The sequence below is a fragment of the Camelus dromedarius genome, chromosome 29, assembly GCF_036321535.1.
Source record: "Camelus dromedarius isolate mCamDro1 chromosome 29, mCamDro1.pat, whole genome shotgun sequence".
NCBI classification, from domain to species: domain Eukaryota; kingdom Metazoa; phylum Chordata; class Mammalia; order Artiodactyla; family Camelidae; genus Camelus; species Camelus dromedarius.
Genome location: NC_087464.1, coordinates 23,197,688 through 23,211,137, shown reverse-complemented (window position 1 = coordinate 23,211,137; position 13,450 = coordinate 23,197,688). Strand labels below are relative to the sequence as shown.

Sequence of the window (13,450 nt, the reverse complement as noted above, 5' to 3'; positions counted from 1 at the left end):
TGCTCTCTTCCCTCAGCGGTAATGCATAAGCAGACAAAGGTCTCTTTCTGGCCACAAGCCCCCGAGGCTATAGCCAGCCAGGGAGGGCTGAGAAAGGGAGAAGCCAGGGACTTGGCAGCGTGCTCCCTGCACCATTTTGAAGCTGTCTGGTTTCTGACCCTGAGGACTCCAAAGGCTAAGAATTCCAGGCTGGAGAGGACTGAGACACAAGGGGGCAGGCCAGAGCAGTCTCTGTACAGGCAAGTGGTTAGGAAAAAAACCTGGGGACAGAGCCATTTTTGTGTTTGTTTTATTGGAAGCAAGACTGCTCAGGGGAGGAGGCATGGAGAGTTCTGTCCTGTGTCTCTCCCTCTGGGCCAGCATGGGGAAAGGGGGATGTTGAAAGAGCTAGAGCCCATGGAAATGCCCCTGCCACCACGATCTCAGGATGCTCCTTAAAAGCAGGGAATGGAAAACTAGAAAGGAAACTGTCCTACGGTGAAGGGCAGAATAAGCCATCCCCTCCCCCCAACAATTCAGAATCCTCTGCCTTCCAGCAGTGGTTTCTGAACCCTTGCCCTCAACCAACACCGGTGGAACGATTCCAAGAGCTCTCCTCAGCTTCCACACTCCAGGCCCCCCCTCGTGAATCCTGGGTGCCTTTACCCTTGGGGGTCCTGAGCAAGGCTCAAGAGTGCCGCTGCCCACCATTCCCTCCTGGAAGAAGGTCCCCTATGGTTCCGAAAAGCTGAAGGTGGAGTTCTGTGTCATCAGGCAACACAGGTGGGGGAGCAACCACACCACGAAACTTCCTTGGGGTCCCTCTCTTGTCGCCTTGGGGTCCATGCGGCCAGTCAGAAGAGCTGAGTTCAGGCTGTGGGCTCCAGAGTACCAAGTCATGAAAGGCTGAAGGTGTGTGTCAAGGTGGATGCTCTGGAAGTAGGATCGAGCCTGCCTAGGTGGCTCAGAGGCCGCAGTTCTCAGGCCGTCCGGTCCTCTTCCGCAGCACCTGGTTCAGGTTGTGACCTCTTTGCGCAGCCTTCTCCAGCTGCGGGTTCCCCTAGACTCCTCTTGGATGTCGTCGGCGCTGTTGGCTGGGACGAGGGGCCAGGATAGGGGTTCGGGGGCTGGTAGCCGGGTTGGCCCGGATCCAGCGCATCCTTGGAAAGTAGGATGGCGAGGCTGGGCACGTTCTTAAGTACACTGAGACTGGCGGCTGGTTCGTCAGGCTTCTGACCCGGCGTGGGCTCCGGCTGGAGGCTCTGCCATACCTCACGCACGCTCCGGTAGCGCAGCCGCGTGACCTGATGCAGGCCCGCCAGGCGGCGCTTGAGGATCTCGGCGCACGTGACGGTTTTGGTGGTGGCCCGACCACAGCCGCTGAAGACGATGGCGCGCGTGGCTGGCTGCGCCATGCTGGTGGTGGCGAAGGCCAGCAGGTTCCGGATCTTGCTGCCCTCCTTGACCCGCATGTGCACGGCGTCCGGCGCCAGGTCCGCGAAGGGGCCGGAGCCTGGGCCGCCTCCCTCGTCCCCGCTCCCCACCGGCGCCTCCTCGGAGCGCACCTTACGGAAGTTCTCCATGCGCCGTCGTTGCCGGGACCGCGGGGACGTGGGTTTCGCCATGGGGCCGCCTCAGCCCCGGGGCTGCATGGCCGCCAGTCGCGTCCGGCAAGGGCCGGCAGGGGTAAGGGTGTGGGAGCGGCGTGGACGCTGGCAGGCGGGCTGGGACCGTGCGATCTTCGTCTTCCACTTCTCTCTAGTGGGCGCTGCTCTACTCCGCGCTCTCGGAGCCGAGTGCTCCGCGCCTTCAGAGGAGGCCCCGCCTGGGAGCCTGGGAGCCCCGCCCCTACCGCCAGGCCCCGCCCCTAACTCGGCCCGGCCCGCCCTTGTCCTTGCCTCACCCGCCTCTCGCGTCCAGTCTTGTCCTCCGCTTCAGGGGCGAGGGAGCCGCGCACACCGTGGGGGTCGATGGCAGTGCCAGGGGGTGACTTGTCAGGCGAAGTTTCCCTATAATCGTCATCAGCCCTTCCCGAGCCAATCCTCAGAAACGGGCAAGCTAAATAAAAACTGCGTTTGCGGGGCAAAAGCCGTTTCCAGCCTGTTCCCCGAACACTTCCGCGTTTCAACTGAAGGCCGCCCGTTGTCCCCTCCTAATGAGAGATCTCCCAGCGGCCTGCTGGGGGCTGGGGCCTCTTTCTCCCACTCTTCGGAGGAACAACCCCCTCCTTTTGTCCCTTCCGCCCCGGAGCCGATATTCCCGTCTCAAGGACAGCCTGTGCACGGTCAGCAGAGTGCGGGAGGCGCTGGCTCCCGCTGTGTTCCGCGCCTGCCCTCGGACAACTACGTCGCCGCGTGGTCTTTGCCGGGCAGTCGGAGACTGAGGTCTCAGCCTCGCGGCGACTGACTGAAGCTGGAGGCTCCCGGACGCCCGCACACCCCTGGGGTGTGGAGACTGAGGCTTTGGGCCAGGCTGTTCCATGAGATAAATGGGATGAGAACAAGGGGACCCCTTCTCAAGGGGAACTAAGCTCCCTCCATCCATGCCTGAAAGTCGACTATTAGAGCTGCATGCTTTAGGGTAAGCCAGAAATTGTTGCCTCCTAACGTGGATCCCTCTTCTTCCCAGATGGAATTTGTTGTCAGTCAGCCTGGCTCCCTGGGACCCAGTGGGGTTCTTTATTAAAAAGGAGACTGGGTGAAGGCAGGTTTTGAGGAGGAAGGAAGGTGGGAAGTTGAAGCCTCGGGGTGTTATGCAGTTACTGGGTGCCCCTCCCCGGGAACTCTGCAAGACCCAGGGAGTGACCCCAGATCTCTTGCTAGGAGAGATGAACGGTGAAGATAGAGAGGTGAGGTTGTGGGTGAAGAACTGCTAATGGGCAGGAGGGGGTTTGAGAAGAAGCTGGACCCTCCCTAGAACTGCCCTGGGGCCTTGCCTTTCATCTTTCCACCCTACTCGCACACGCACAGTGCTGAGAGTGGGCCGACCTGATCCGGGCGGGAGTAAGACGGGGCGTGGCGGGAAGGAGCACAGACTGCTGCTGCGGGCGGGAAACCCTTAAAGTGCTGGGGGCAAAACAGTGACTGAAGGAGGTGGGCCCCAGTCTTGAGCTGGGCTTGCCGGGGTCCCACTCTCTCTCCTCGCGTTTTCGTCCCCTCAGCATGTTTGGAACCCGGGGCTGACCCTATTACCGCCCCTTGGGAGTGACTGGAACAAGTGGACCTTTGAGCCCCAAGTGTGAATGACCTACCCCCTCTCAGATCTCCTTCCCTCACGCTGCTATCAGGGGCCTTCGAGGGCGCGTTCCGCTCAGATCCTGTACTTCGCCCCCCGCCCCAGCTCCCACGGGCCCCATGAGGAATAGCCGTAGGAGTCGGAGGCACAGCAGCTTGGAGAGGACACAACAGTCTGCAGGGCGTGGCGGGGCGCGGAGAACCTCAGGCTCTGTAAGACTGAGGCAGTTGTAGAACTTAAAGGGCATCCATTTCGCTAGACCTGAGAAAAAGTCTCCGAACGGCTAGAATCTTTGTTGGAACGGACTGGTTAGGGAAGAAGCGAGCTCTCCATCCACGGGGGTATGCAAGCCTAGGCTGAACGTTCACTTGGAGGGGATTACTCAGGGGTCTGCAATTTGGCGGAAGGGGCCTGGGAGCTACGCGTTTAAGCAGGGTGAGGATGAGGCTGTTCTGTGTCTGTCTGGGTGGGCCCTGGAAGGCGCCGCACCCCCATCCCCCTCCACTGCCACCAGCTGTAGGAAGACTCGATTCACTTCGCTCCCCAGTCAGTGAAGGGAGACCATGGAAAAGGCCCGCATCCCCTACCGCCCCTTCCCTCCCCTTTCCAGCTCCCTCCGCAGCACTTAAAATGTAAATATACATCATGATTAGCCGCCGGGTCGCTAATTACAGCTGAAGCCATTCATTACACTGTCAGCGCGCGTCGTAGCCCGCCGGCTGTGCGCTCCTGCCGCGCGGCGGAGTGGCAGGGCAGGGTGGGGAGCTGGAGCGTGGGTGGGGGGCGGAAAGACTCGAGGGGGGAACTGTGAATGAGGGTAGCGAGTTTGGCAGGCTGGATGCGAGGGCTAGAAAGGGGCCCATGGAGGTGGACGGTGAAGTACCGGGGCAGAAAGGGAGAAATACCCAAGCCTGGGATGGGGGCTTGGATAGCCGGGGAAGGGGGCGCTGTGAGAGAGGAAACCTGGATGAGGAGCGGGGCGAAGGGAGGATACGTGGGGGAGGCAGGGAGGAATCCTAGAGACCCACAAACGCGGTTGGGAGGGGAGAAGAGGGCTCAACTCTGGGAAGATGAATAAATAAACTTGAGCGTCTGAGGCTCACACTCCGTGACAGTTAGAAAAGTAGAAAGACAGTCAAGACTTTAAAAAAAAGAAAAGAGAAAAAAACACCGAGTACCAGCGATCTATAAGGCAGGGCCACGAGTATTTTTAATAAGGGAGAGGGGAATGTATTTCTGTGTATCTGTTTTTATAGATGTAAATGTATTTTTAAACTATCTGCAAGAAAACAGCACACTGCATCTGTTACCTCTGAAGCCGCATCCAGTTTTTGTGGGACTCTCTCAGGAAAGAACTACTAAATATGAATACAAAATTAAGACCAGAATTTTGAAATGGCCTGTGTAAGTGAGGTCCTGACCCTGAAGCCTGAGCTTCATTAGCTTCTTTTCGCCTCTTTGTGACTTTGGGCAATTTACTTAACCCTTATGCCTTGGTTTTCTCAGCTGTAAAATGGGGCTAATACAGGAACCTGCCTCATAAAGTGGTTGTGAGACATGTAACAACAGTCTTAGAACCTTGGCTGGTAGGTTCTCAGGAAATGTTGGCTGTTGTTGTTTTCCATTTTTTTTGTGATTAGAAGAAAATTTTTAAAATTTTAAAGGGAGATGGGGGAAGAAAGCTGGTGAAAGCAAAAGAAATGGGCAAAGCCTTGGAAATTGCAGTTTTCCTAATATGATAGGGACTAGTGAGTGGCGAAGCAGACTCCTTTCACCCTCAAAGGAGGTGGAGGGGTAGCTGGGCGGTAGCCCAAGGTTCCAATGCAGCACCAGCCCCTGCTGTGCTAGGAGACCTTTCCAATAGGACACCCTGCCTCCCATGGACAAGTGGCGTCTCTCTCCAGTACTGGAAGAAAATCCCTGGTGCAGGGCAGGTCTCCTCCTCCTCTGTCTCCAGTGGTGGGAAGAGGATTGGGATCCCCTAAAGTCCCCGGTCCTAGTTCGAGCCACTCCAGGCAGGAGCTTGGGAGCATGCAAAGGAGTCACAAACTAGAAAGTTAGAGGGGGCCGAAGGGAGGTCAGATTTATCAGGCCCCCATCAAGTGTCCAGCATTGGGCCAGGTACTCTAACATCTATTCCCTGATTTAATCTTTGAAATCTTCCTATCATCGTTTGACAGATGTGGAAACTCAGGCACAGAAGTAACTTGCCCAATGTACCACAGCCAGAAAGCAGCAGCCGGAAATATTTGAACACAGCGGCTCTACATCACCCCAGTATAAGGGGAAAAGGAGCTTCTAAATGATGGGAGCTCCCCAGTAAAGGTATGAGTTGGTTTTGGGGACAGGGGGATGTGTTGGTCACTACTGCTGCATAAAAATTACCTCAAAACTCAGTAGCTTAAAGCAAAAACATTCATCATCTTACCATTTCTGAGGGCTAGAAGTCCAAGAGCAGCTTATAGGGGTGGTTTTAGCTCAGGGCCTCTCTCCTCTCTCTGGGAGAGAGTTCTGTGTGACACAGGAGTCCCTTCTCAGGCCAGGCACCTCCTCCCTTAGACTGAGTCCCAGGCCCTGGGGCAGTGCTCTGATCCCAGCTCCCCATCTCTGTCTACACCCTAGTCCAGCCCCCTCACCATGTTTCACCTCCATAATTGCTTTTCCCCTTGGACCAGCCAGGATAGGACCCAGGGGTCCCAACACCAGCAAAGCCTCTGCCTTCAGGCTGCTCCTCCTGCTGTGCTGGCTCTCAGGTTTGCATTGTAGACCCAGTGAGTGGTTCACTAGTTCAAGAGCTATTGACCTTGTGTGAAATTCAATGTTTTCCTAGCCAACAGAACATGTCACCTGAGTCCTGGGAGGCAGAGGTGAGAGGGGATATGCGGGGCCTAAAATGAGTAAGGAGAGAGGTCTCTAGGAGAGGGAAAGAGAGATAAAAGAAGCCATCGGAGCTCCTTCTCCAACTCCCCAAGAGTAGGTGCTGCCACTAGCCCTCCGTCTTCCTTCCAGATTCCAGAGGCAAGTGTAGTAAAATGGCACTCACTTGGGCAAAGTTAGAGTTCCCAGGAGAGCGGTTGCCCCCGCAAAGTCTTCTCAAGAACCTGCTGTAAAGCCTGAGATTCCCCCATTATTGCTTCTACCTTTGGATCAGCTTTGCTGTCTGAAGATAAGGTTATGCCCCTAATTCCAAGGTGGGAATTGATCAAAAATAAAAGAATCAGGATGTTGGAGAACTTTGGGTGGAAGGAAGATATAGAGCTGAGAAGATGAGGGAATAGTTACAAGTGACAGCTGACACTTACTTAGCACTTACTACATGCCAGACACTGTGCTATGCACTCACATGTACTAACTCATTTCATACAACAAGTGCTAGTTGGTAGCCAGTACCCATTTCACAAGTGAGGTAGAACCACGTCCAGAGTCAGTCTGGCTCCAGAGTCTGTTTTTAATCATGGCACCAGACCATCTGCAGGAGGAAGAGGAAGCAGGGCAAAAAGCCATCAGTTCTAGGACTCCATAGCTACCTACCCATCGTGAAGGTCCTGGAACTCCAGAGTAGAATTCTGCTCTGCCAGGTTCTTGCCTGCCATGGCTGGAGGCGGGAGAGGGGGTACCAGGGCTGCTTTTCATCTTCCAGCTCTGACCTGGGGCAGAGCTAAGGTGCGTGGTTTATGCCTTCCCAGATTATAACTATCCCTTAGGGGTGCATTGAGTTTTTCTACAACTTACAAAATGCCTGCCTAACGCACAAAAGCAGCTAGAGAGGTGGTGAAGAGTATGGGCTTGGAGCCCCACTGCCTGGGTTTGAGTCCCTGCTTTGCCACTTGCTAGCTATGCCCTTGGTCAAGCTATGGAGCCTCTCTGTGCCTCAGTTTCTTCTACTATAAAATGGAAACTATGATGATGATAATAGGATTTACCTCTTGAAATTGTCTCAGGTTATCCCCCTAGTACCTCCATGCAATCATCACTCCCACTTTGCAGATAGAGGCTAAAACCCTTGCCCAAAGACTCAGCTACTGAACAGTAAAGCTTGTAGGCAAACCTGGAGGGCAGGGTTAAAAAAAATAAAGAAGAAAAAGCAGAGCAGGATGTCAGCCCTCATGGGGCAGCCAGAGCTGCTGGGCCCCAGCTGTTTGTTGACAGGCAGGAATACAGACCCAGTGATTTTGTTCTGCTTGTGTGTGATTTAACATTTTCTGCTTCATTTCAATAAGGAGTGGCTGTGTCAGCTTTTCTGAATATTACATACATAGTTCCCTACTCCCATCACATCCTGTCAGAGGCAGGCTTATAATGAACAATGTAATTTTGTTGCTACAGAGGGCTCTAGGATCTGGATCACTGAGAAGAAGCCAGGAATAGTTTCCTCTTCCCTGGGCCACCTCTCTTCCTGGTAATTGTCCCTTTCCCACCTCCCCTTGGTGGTGAGAGTAGAAACAGTTCTTTTCACATAATACCCCTGTCACCCCCAGCCCCCAGCCCACTGGCCCAGAATAGAGCCCCCAAATCAAGCTGGCTGAGTTGAGGTTCATGCCAGTTCAAGGAGCTACTTGGTCAAATCCCCTTTATGGCCATCAGGGTCCCCTGTCACCACCAAGTAACTGTCTTCCCTTCTCTTAAGCAAAAGATAAAGTTAACCAACCCTGTCTGCCTTCTATTGTTCTGAAGTAAATCACAAGGCACCTTGTCCCATTGTGTCCCAGAAGATAAATCTGATATATTTCGATAAGGGTAAAGAACATATTTTGTTTGCAAAATTCCTGGGAGAACCCACTCTCTGCCCAGAAATTATGCATACTTGCTGATTAATGACCTGTCCAGTGAGCCTGCCTCAGGAAAGATAATAGTTGTGATTGGATGTCACCAGCTCCCATCATTTCTGCCTCCAGAGAAGTCATGGGAACAGGCAGGACTCCTCCCCTCTCTGAAACAGTTGTCTTGTGGTACCCACTGATCTTCACTGAGGGTTGTGAGCACATCTTTCAGATTCCTCCCTGAAGTTAAAGTGAGCAATTCAGGTCCAGTGTTTTCAAAAAAAGAAGCCTCAAAGTTTATATTTTTGTGTGACAGTTTAGGTTTTTAAATGTGGCCAATTGTTTCAGTTAACTGTCACTGGCTAACAAATCACCTTAAAACTTGGTGGTTAAAAATAACAATGATTTATTATTTCTAGTGCTTCTGTGGTTTGGCTGGACTCAGATGTGCAGTTCTGTTCCACGTGGCATCATCTGGGGCCACTCACTCTTCTGCATTCAGCTGGGAGCTTGACCGGGGCTGGAAAACTCAAGGTGGCTTCACACACATGTCTGGTGCCTCAGCTGGGGGGCTGGAATGGCCAGGGGTGCTGGCTGGGTCTGTCTCCACATGGTCTCTAGCCTGGGCCCATTTCTTGAGTGGCTTGATCTCAGAAAGATGAAAGTGGGGATTGCATGGCCTCATAGGGACCAGGCCCAGAAGTCACACATTGTTACTTCCTCTGCATTCTATTGGTCACACCATCCAGCCCATATTCAAGGCGCAGGAAAAGAAACTCCAGCTCTTGATGGAAAGCCTGACATGCATATACAGTCACGGGAGCCATCTCTAGGGGCAGCCTACCACGTCAGCTAACTCCTCTCCTTGAACACATATGTCTGCAGGTCAGTGTGGCCCATGGATGCAGCTTCTACATGAAACTTATAAGAAATTCACCTGGAAATCCTTCATAACCAGGGGCTTTTAATGGCAGGAGGTAGGCGGTAGGTAGCAGGACAAGATGATTCTGGGCTTTCTCTGCTGTTCATGTGGCCTCTTCATAGGAGGAGAAGAATGTCAGATACTAGATACTGCCCATGCCTGGCTATTGTTACTTCCTCCTTATTAACCTACTTTGGGACTGCTTCCATCCATGAGCTGAATCCCAAAGCTGCCAAGTTATAACCTGGAGGGAAGAAGGTTAAATGATTGCTGAGATCTCTTTTAATACCCTGGTCAGTGCACCAGCTTTGACTTTCAGCCTAAGAAATCATTGCAGGATTTTAATCAGGCCTGTTTTAATTAAGTTAGTACTTTGGAATGCCTACTTGGGATGCTAAGAGGCCTCTGTTCCAGTTACCAACTGCTCCCTGATGAATTATCCAAAATTGAGGTTTATGAAGCAATAATTTTTTTTTGCTCACAGATTCTGTGGGACAGGAATTCAGGCAGGGCATAGTGAGGGTGGCTTGTCTCTTTTTCTGCCATGTCTGGTTCAGCTGGAAGACTCGAAGGCTGAAAGACTCCAGTCTGGAAGTTTGTTTACTTGCGTGTCTGTTGGTTCTTGCTGGCTGACAGGTGGAAGCCTCAGATTGCCATGTGGGCTCTCCAGGTGGCCTTTCTGCTTGGATTAGTTTGAGCTTCCTCACAGCATGGCGGCTGGATTCTAGGGTGAGCATCCAGTGACAGAGAGAGCCAGGCATAAACTGTATTGTGTTTTATGACCTAACCTTGGGTAGCACACAGTGTCACTTCTGCCACATTCTGTTTATTTATCGAGGAAGTCACCAAGCCTTCGCCCAGGTTTAGTGGGCAAAGGCACTTATCACCTAATATAATGATATATATTTTAGTGTTTGTTACCCATCTCCTCCCACTAGAATGTAGGTTCCATGAGGACAGAGACTTTGTTTTGTTCTAGGCTGCATCTGCAGCACCCAGAACAGTGTCTGATACTCAGAAAGTGGTCAGTGTTTGTTGAGTGAATGAATGATGGGCTTTGGTTGTGAAAAGTCAGCAACCCCATCCCAGGACATGGTCTAAAACAGTGGTTGTTTTTTAAATTTTATTTATTTATTTATTTATTTATTTATTTATTTATTTATTTATTTATTTAATGGCAGTAACTCGGGATTGAATCCAGGACCTCATGCATACTAAGCCTGAACTCTGCCATTGAGCTATACCTTTCCACCTAAAACAGTGGTTCTTAATGTGTGATCCTGAAGTCTTTGGAGGTCCCTAAGACCCTTTCTTGGCATGGGCACAGAGGGAGGGAGGGAGGCTCTGTGAAGTCAAACTTTTTTATAACAATACTGAGATATTTTTTGCCTTTTTCACTCTTATTCTCTCATAAATGTATAATGAAATTTTCCAAAGGTTGCATGACATGTGATATTGCAAGAAATTACATGCAGAAGCAGATATGAGACTCCAGCTGTCTTCTATTAAGCAAGACACTAAAGAGACATGCAAAACTGTAAACAATGCCACTCTTCTCACTACTTTATCTTTGTGTGTTTGTTTTGGAAAATATAATTTTTTAAAATATATTTTTTATATTAACATGTAGTTTATTATTGTTATTTTAAATGAATGAAAACAGAAATATTTTTAAAGTTTCCCTATTTTAAATTATAATACAGTAAATATTGGTAAATAACCCACCTTTAGAAAGTTCTACGGGGTTAATAATTTTTAGGAATGTAAAGCAGTTCTGAGGCTAACATGTGTGAGAGGGTAGGAATCAAAGAGGCTAAACTGTTCTCCATGCTACAGAATTCAGGACTGTGGAGCTGATCATCAGCAGTTCCAGACAGAGATGAGGGTTGGGAGGAGGCTAAGGGTCTGGACCCAGGGAAGAGTTGAGATGCACAAAGGAGCCCAGCATCACAGAGGCCCCTGCACCTATGGAGAAACAAGGCCAGGGCAACAGGAATGACCAAAATGTTGTAGGGACAGTCATGTATGATGTTGACTATTGTTTTAATTGATCCAAAAGATTTGATTTCGGAGGAGGAAGGATATGCATAAAAATACTCTTATTTTCATAGTAACTTACTTATAATAACAAAAGAATAAAACAATCAGATTCTTGAAATCAAAAATGAGAAGCATAACACTGGTGTAAACTTGCTGAGAAGCTACTTGCTGAGAATGAATGGAATGGGTGCTGTTGGGAGGCATTGTCCCCAATGGGCTTTTGCAGGTTCCACATTCGGGGACATCAGGTGATAGGAATTTGTTGAAAGGATACCCAGGAAACACTATTATTAATCACTCATTCCTTCAGAATATGTACTCAGTCTCTATTGTGTGACAGGCATGGATGTAGGTGCTGGGGATACGGCAGTGAACAACACAAGAACAGTTCTTGCTCGGGGGAGCTCACATTCTAGTGAAATAAAAATAGCCCAGTAGCAGTGCTCATCACCACCTCCATGGCACTGAGTCATCAGCTAAGCTAAACTCCCCACTGCCGCTGCAGACAGCACCCAGAACAAAGCCCATGGCCCCACGAATGCACCCACTTGGTAGCACGCCACTCTGTAGTGCGTTCGTGCTCACTGTGTGGCAGACGCTGCTGGTACCCTCCCCAGTATTGATTCTCCCCTTCTTCCTTACTAATACAACACTGATTTTATTGGCAGAGACAATGTGCCTGGTTAAAAAGCTAAAATGTGTTACAGAGTCACTTCCTTGCCAAATAAGAGTGACTATGTGACAGTTAAGGACAATGAGAGATAAATGGAAATTGTTGGGTCGGGCTTTCTGGAAAGCTGGTTAAATGGAGGTACAGACTCAGCTGGCTTGCCCTTTGGCCCTTTGCCCTTCCTCTTTCCAGCTGCCCGCAATGAAGCCGTGGTGACTGTTGCTGGGAAGCCTCTCAAAAGTCTGAGGGAAATGCCGAGAAATCTACAGATTTCTACCCTGAATCTTAAAGTCACTGAGCCAACTCATTTATTCCTAGACTTCTCATTATGTAATAAAAAGACCTATCTTGTTTAAGTCACTGTTATTTGAGATTTCTGTTACCTGTAGCCAAGCTAAATCCATACCTTATACACCAAGAATCTGCTGTGCGTTCCTACCTGTGGTGGCCGCGAGAATGGCTTCTCACATCTCTGATTATAGGGAACTTAATCGACAAAGGCACCCAGCTGCTGCAGTCTGAAACCCATCACTGCATTTGTGCCAAGGCCAAGGCCAAATTTCCTGTGGGCTCCTAATGAATGAGCACAGATGGGATATAAAAGCAGGCTCACTCCTAGGAGATGGATGGAAGATAGGTGGTTTTGGCTGGAGGACTCCCCAGTGGCATCCCCAAACTGTCCTTGCAGTGCGGAATTGCACTGCAGTCTTAAGATGCTTCCACCCAACTTCCTTTCCTCCCTCTGTTTTTCACTCAGGGTCAGACAGGTAGCATGGTTTGATGGTTCTCCTAGGCTCACCTGACTCCCCCTTTATTTTCTCTAACAGATGGTTTCTCCTAATAAATGTCTTGTGTATTTAATCTCATCTTGGTGTCAGCTTCTCTGAGGACTTGTACTAACACATTCTCAATATGTATTGAGACCTGTTTATGCCTTTTGTACTTGCTATTATAATAATATAATTTAATAAAATATAACTAAACCAAAGAAATATGAATGCAAAAGGAAAGTGAGTTATTATTTCTATGAAAACTAACTTTACTGCTTTGGAAAGTTTTGAAAAAGATAGTTGTTTTAAAAAAAGCTGTTCACAAAAAGACAAATATTGTATGATCCCACTTACACGAAGTATTTAAAGTAATCAAATTCACTTTGATTTTGAAAGTAGAATGGTGGTTACCAGGAGCTGAGGAGGAGAGAGAAATGGAGAGTTGTTGTTTAACAGGTTTTATGTATTAATTTGTGTGTTACATACACATATCATTAAAACTTATAATAAATATATGTGTATGTTTATGTATATATACTTCCCCTAAAGAGCCAGTTGTTAAACATTTCGCAAACACACTGCTGGATCATGGTCTCCTTTCCCTGAGACTGGCAGTGGGGTGACGGTGAGCAATACAGGGGTGGACCTGCTCCCTCCCCCCCTGCCCCGGAACTCACAGTCTCATGAGGAATCGGGCACCTAGGTAACAACAGCCCTGCGTGGCAGAGAGAGAAGCACCAAGCAGAGGAATCTAGTCCAGGGAGCCATCCAGAGGAGCGACTCATGGCGGCCCTCAAAGGGTGAGTAGAAATCAGCCAGCCACAGGGACAACATGAACGAAGCCCAGCTGTTGACAGAAACAATGAAGGACAGAGGGTGGGAAGTTGAGGGACACAGGGTGTGGTGTGTCTGCTGGAGAGAAACCAGCAGGCTATGGGATGCTGCACCTGGCCTGATGGTACCTGGAGGGAGGAGAAAGAGCAGCTTCTACTAGAGAAGGTCCTCTGGGCTCCAGTCCTAAGAAGAGTCAAAATTTCTAGGAAAACAGATGGGATGGGAGTCAGGTGAGGGGAAG

At 50.1% G+C, this 13,450-nt stretch overlaps 2 protein-coding genes across 2 annotated transcripts in view; one reads left to right on the top strand and one right to left on the bottom strand.

Annotated features, from left to right (window-relative positions):
- Window positions 1-273: 273 nt before the first annotated feature.
- RPP25 (ribonuclease P and MRP subunit p25) lies at window positions 274-1,814 on the bottom strand. The gene has a single exon (XM_010977871.3). The coding sequence runs from the start codon at window positions 1,602-1,604 to the stop codon at window positions 960-962; it is 645 nt and encodes a 214-aa protein (XP_010976173.1). The 5' UTR covers window positions 1,605-1,814; the 3' UTR covers window positions 274-959.
- A 3,705-nt stretch (window positions 1,815-5,519) lies between these two features.
- SCAMP5 (secretory carrier membrane protein 5) overlaps window positions 5,520-13,450 on the top strand; it is a 34,864-nt gene continuing 26,933 nt past the window's right edge. The window contains exon 1 of the mRNA XM_064480694.1: window positions 5,520-5,538. The gene's annotated coding sequence lies outside the window, so the exon portion shown is untranslated. The remainder of the gene's footprint in view (window positions 5,539-13,450) is intronic.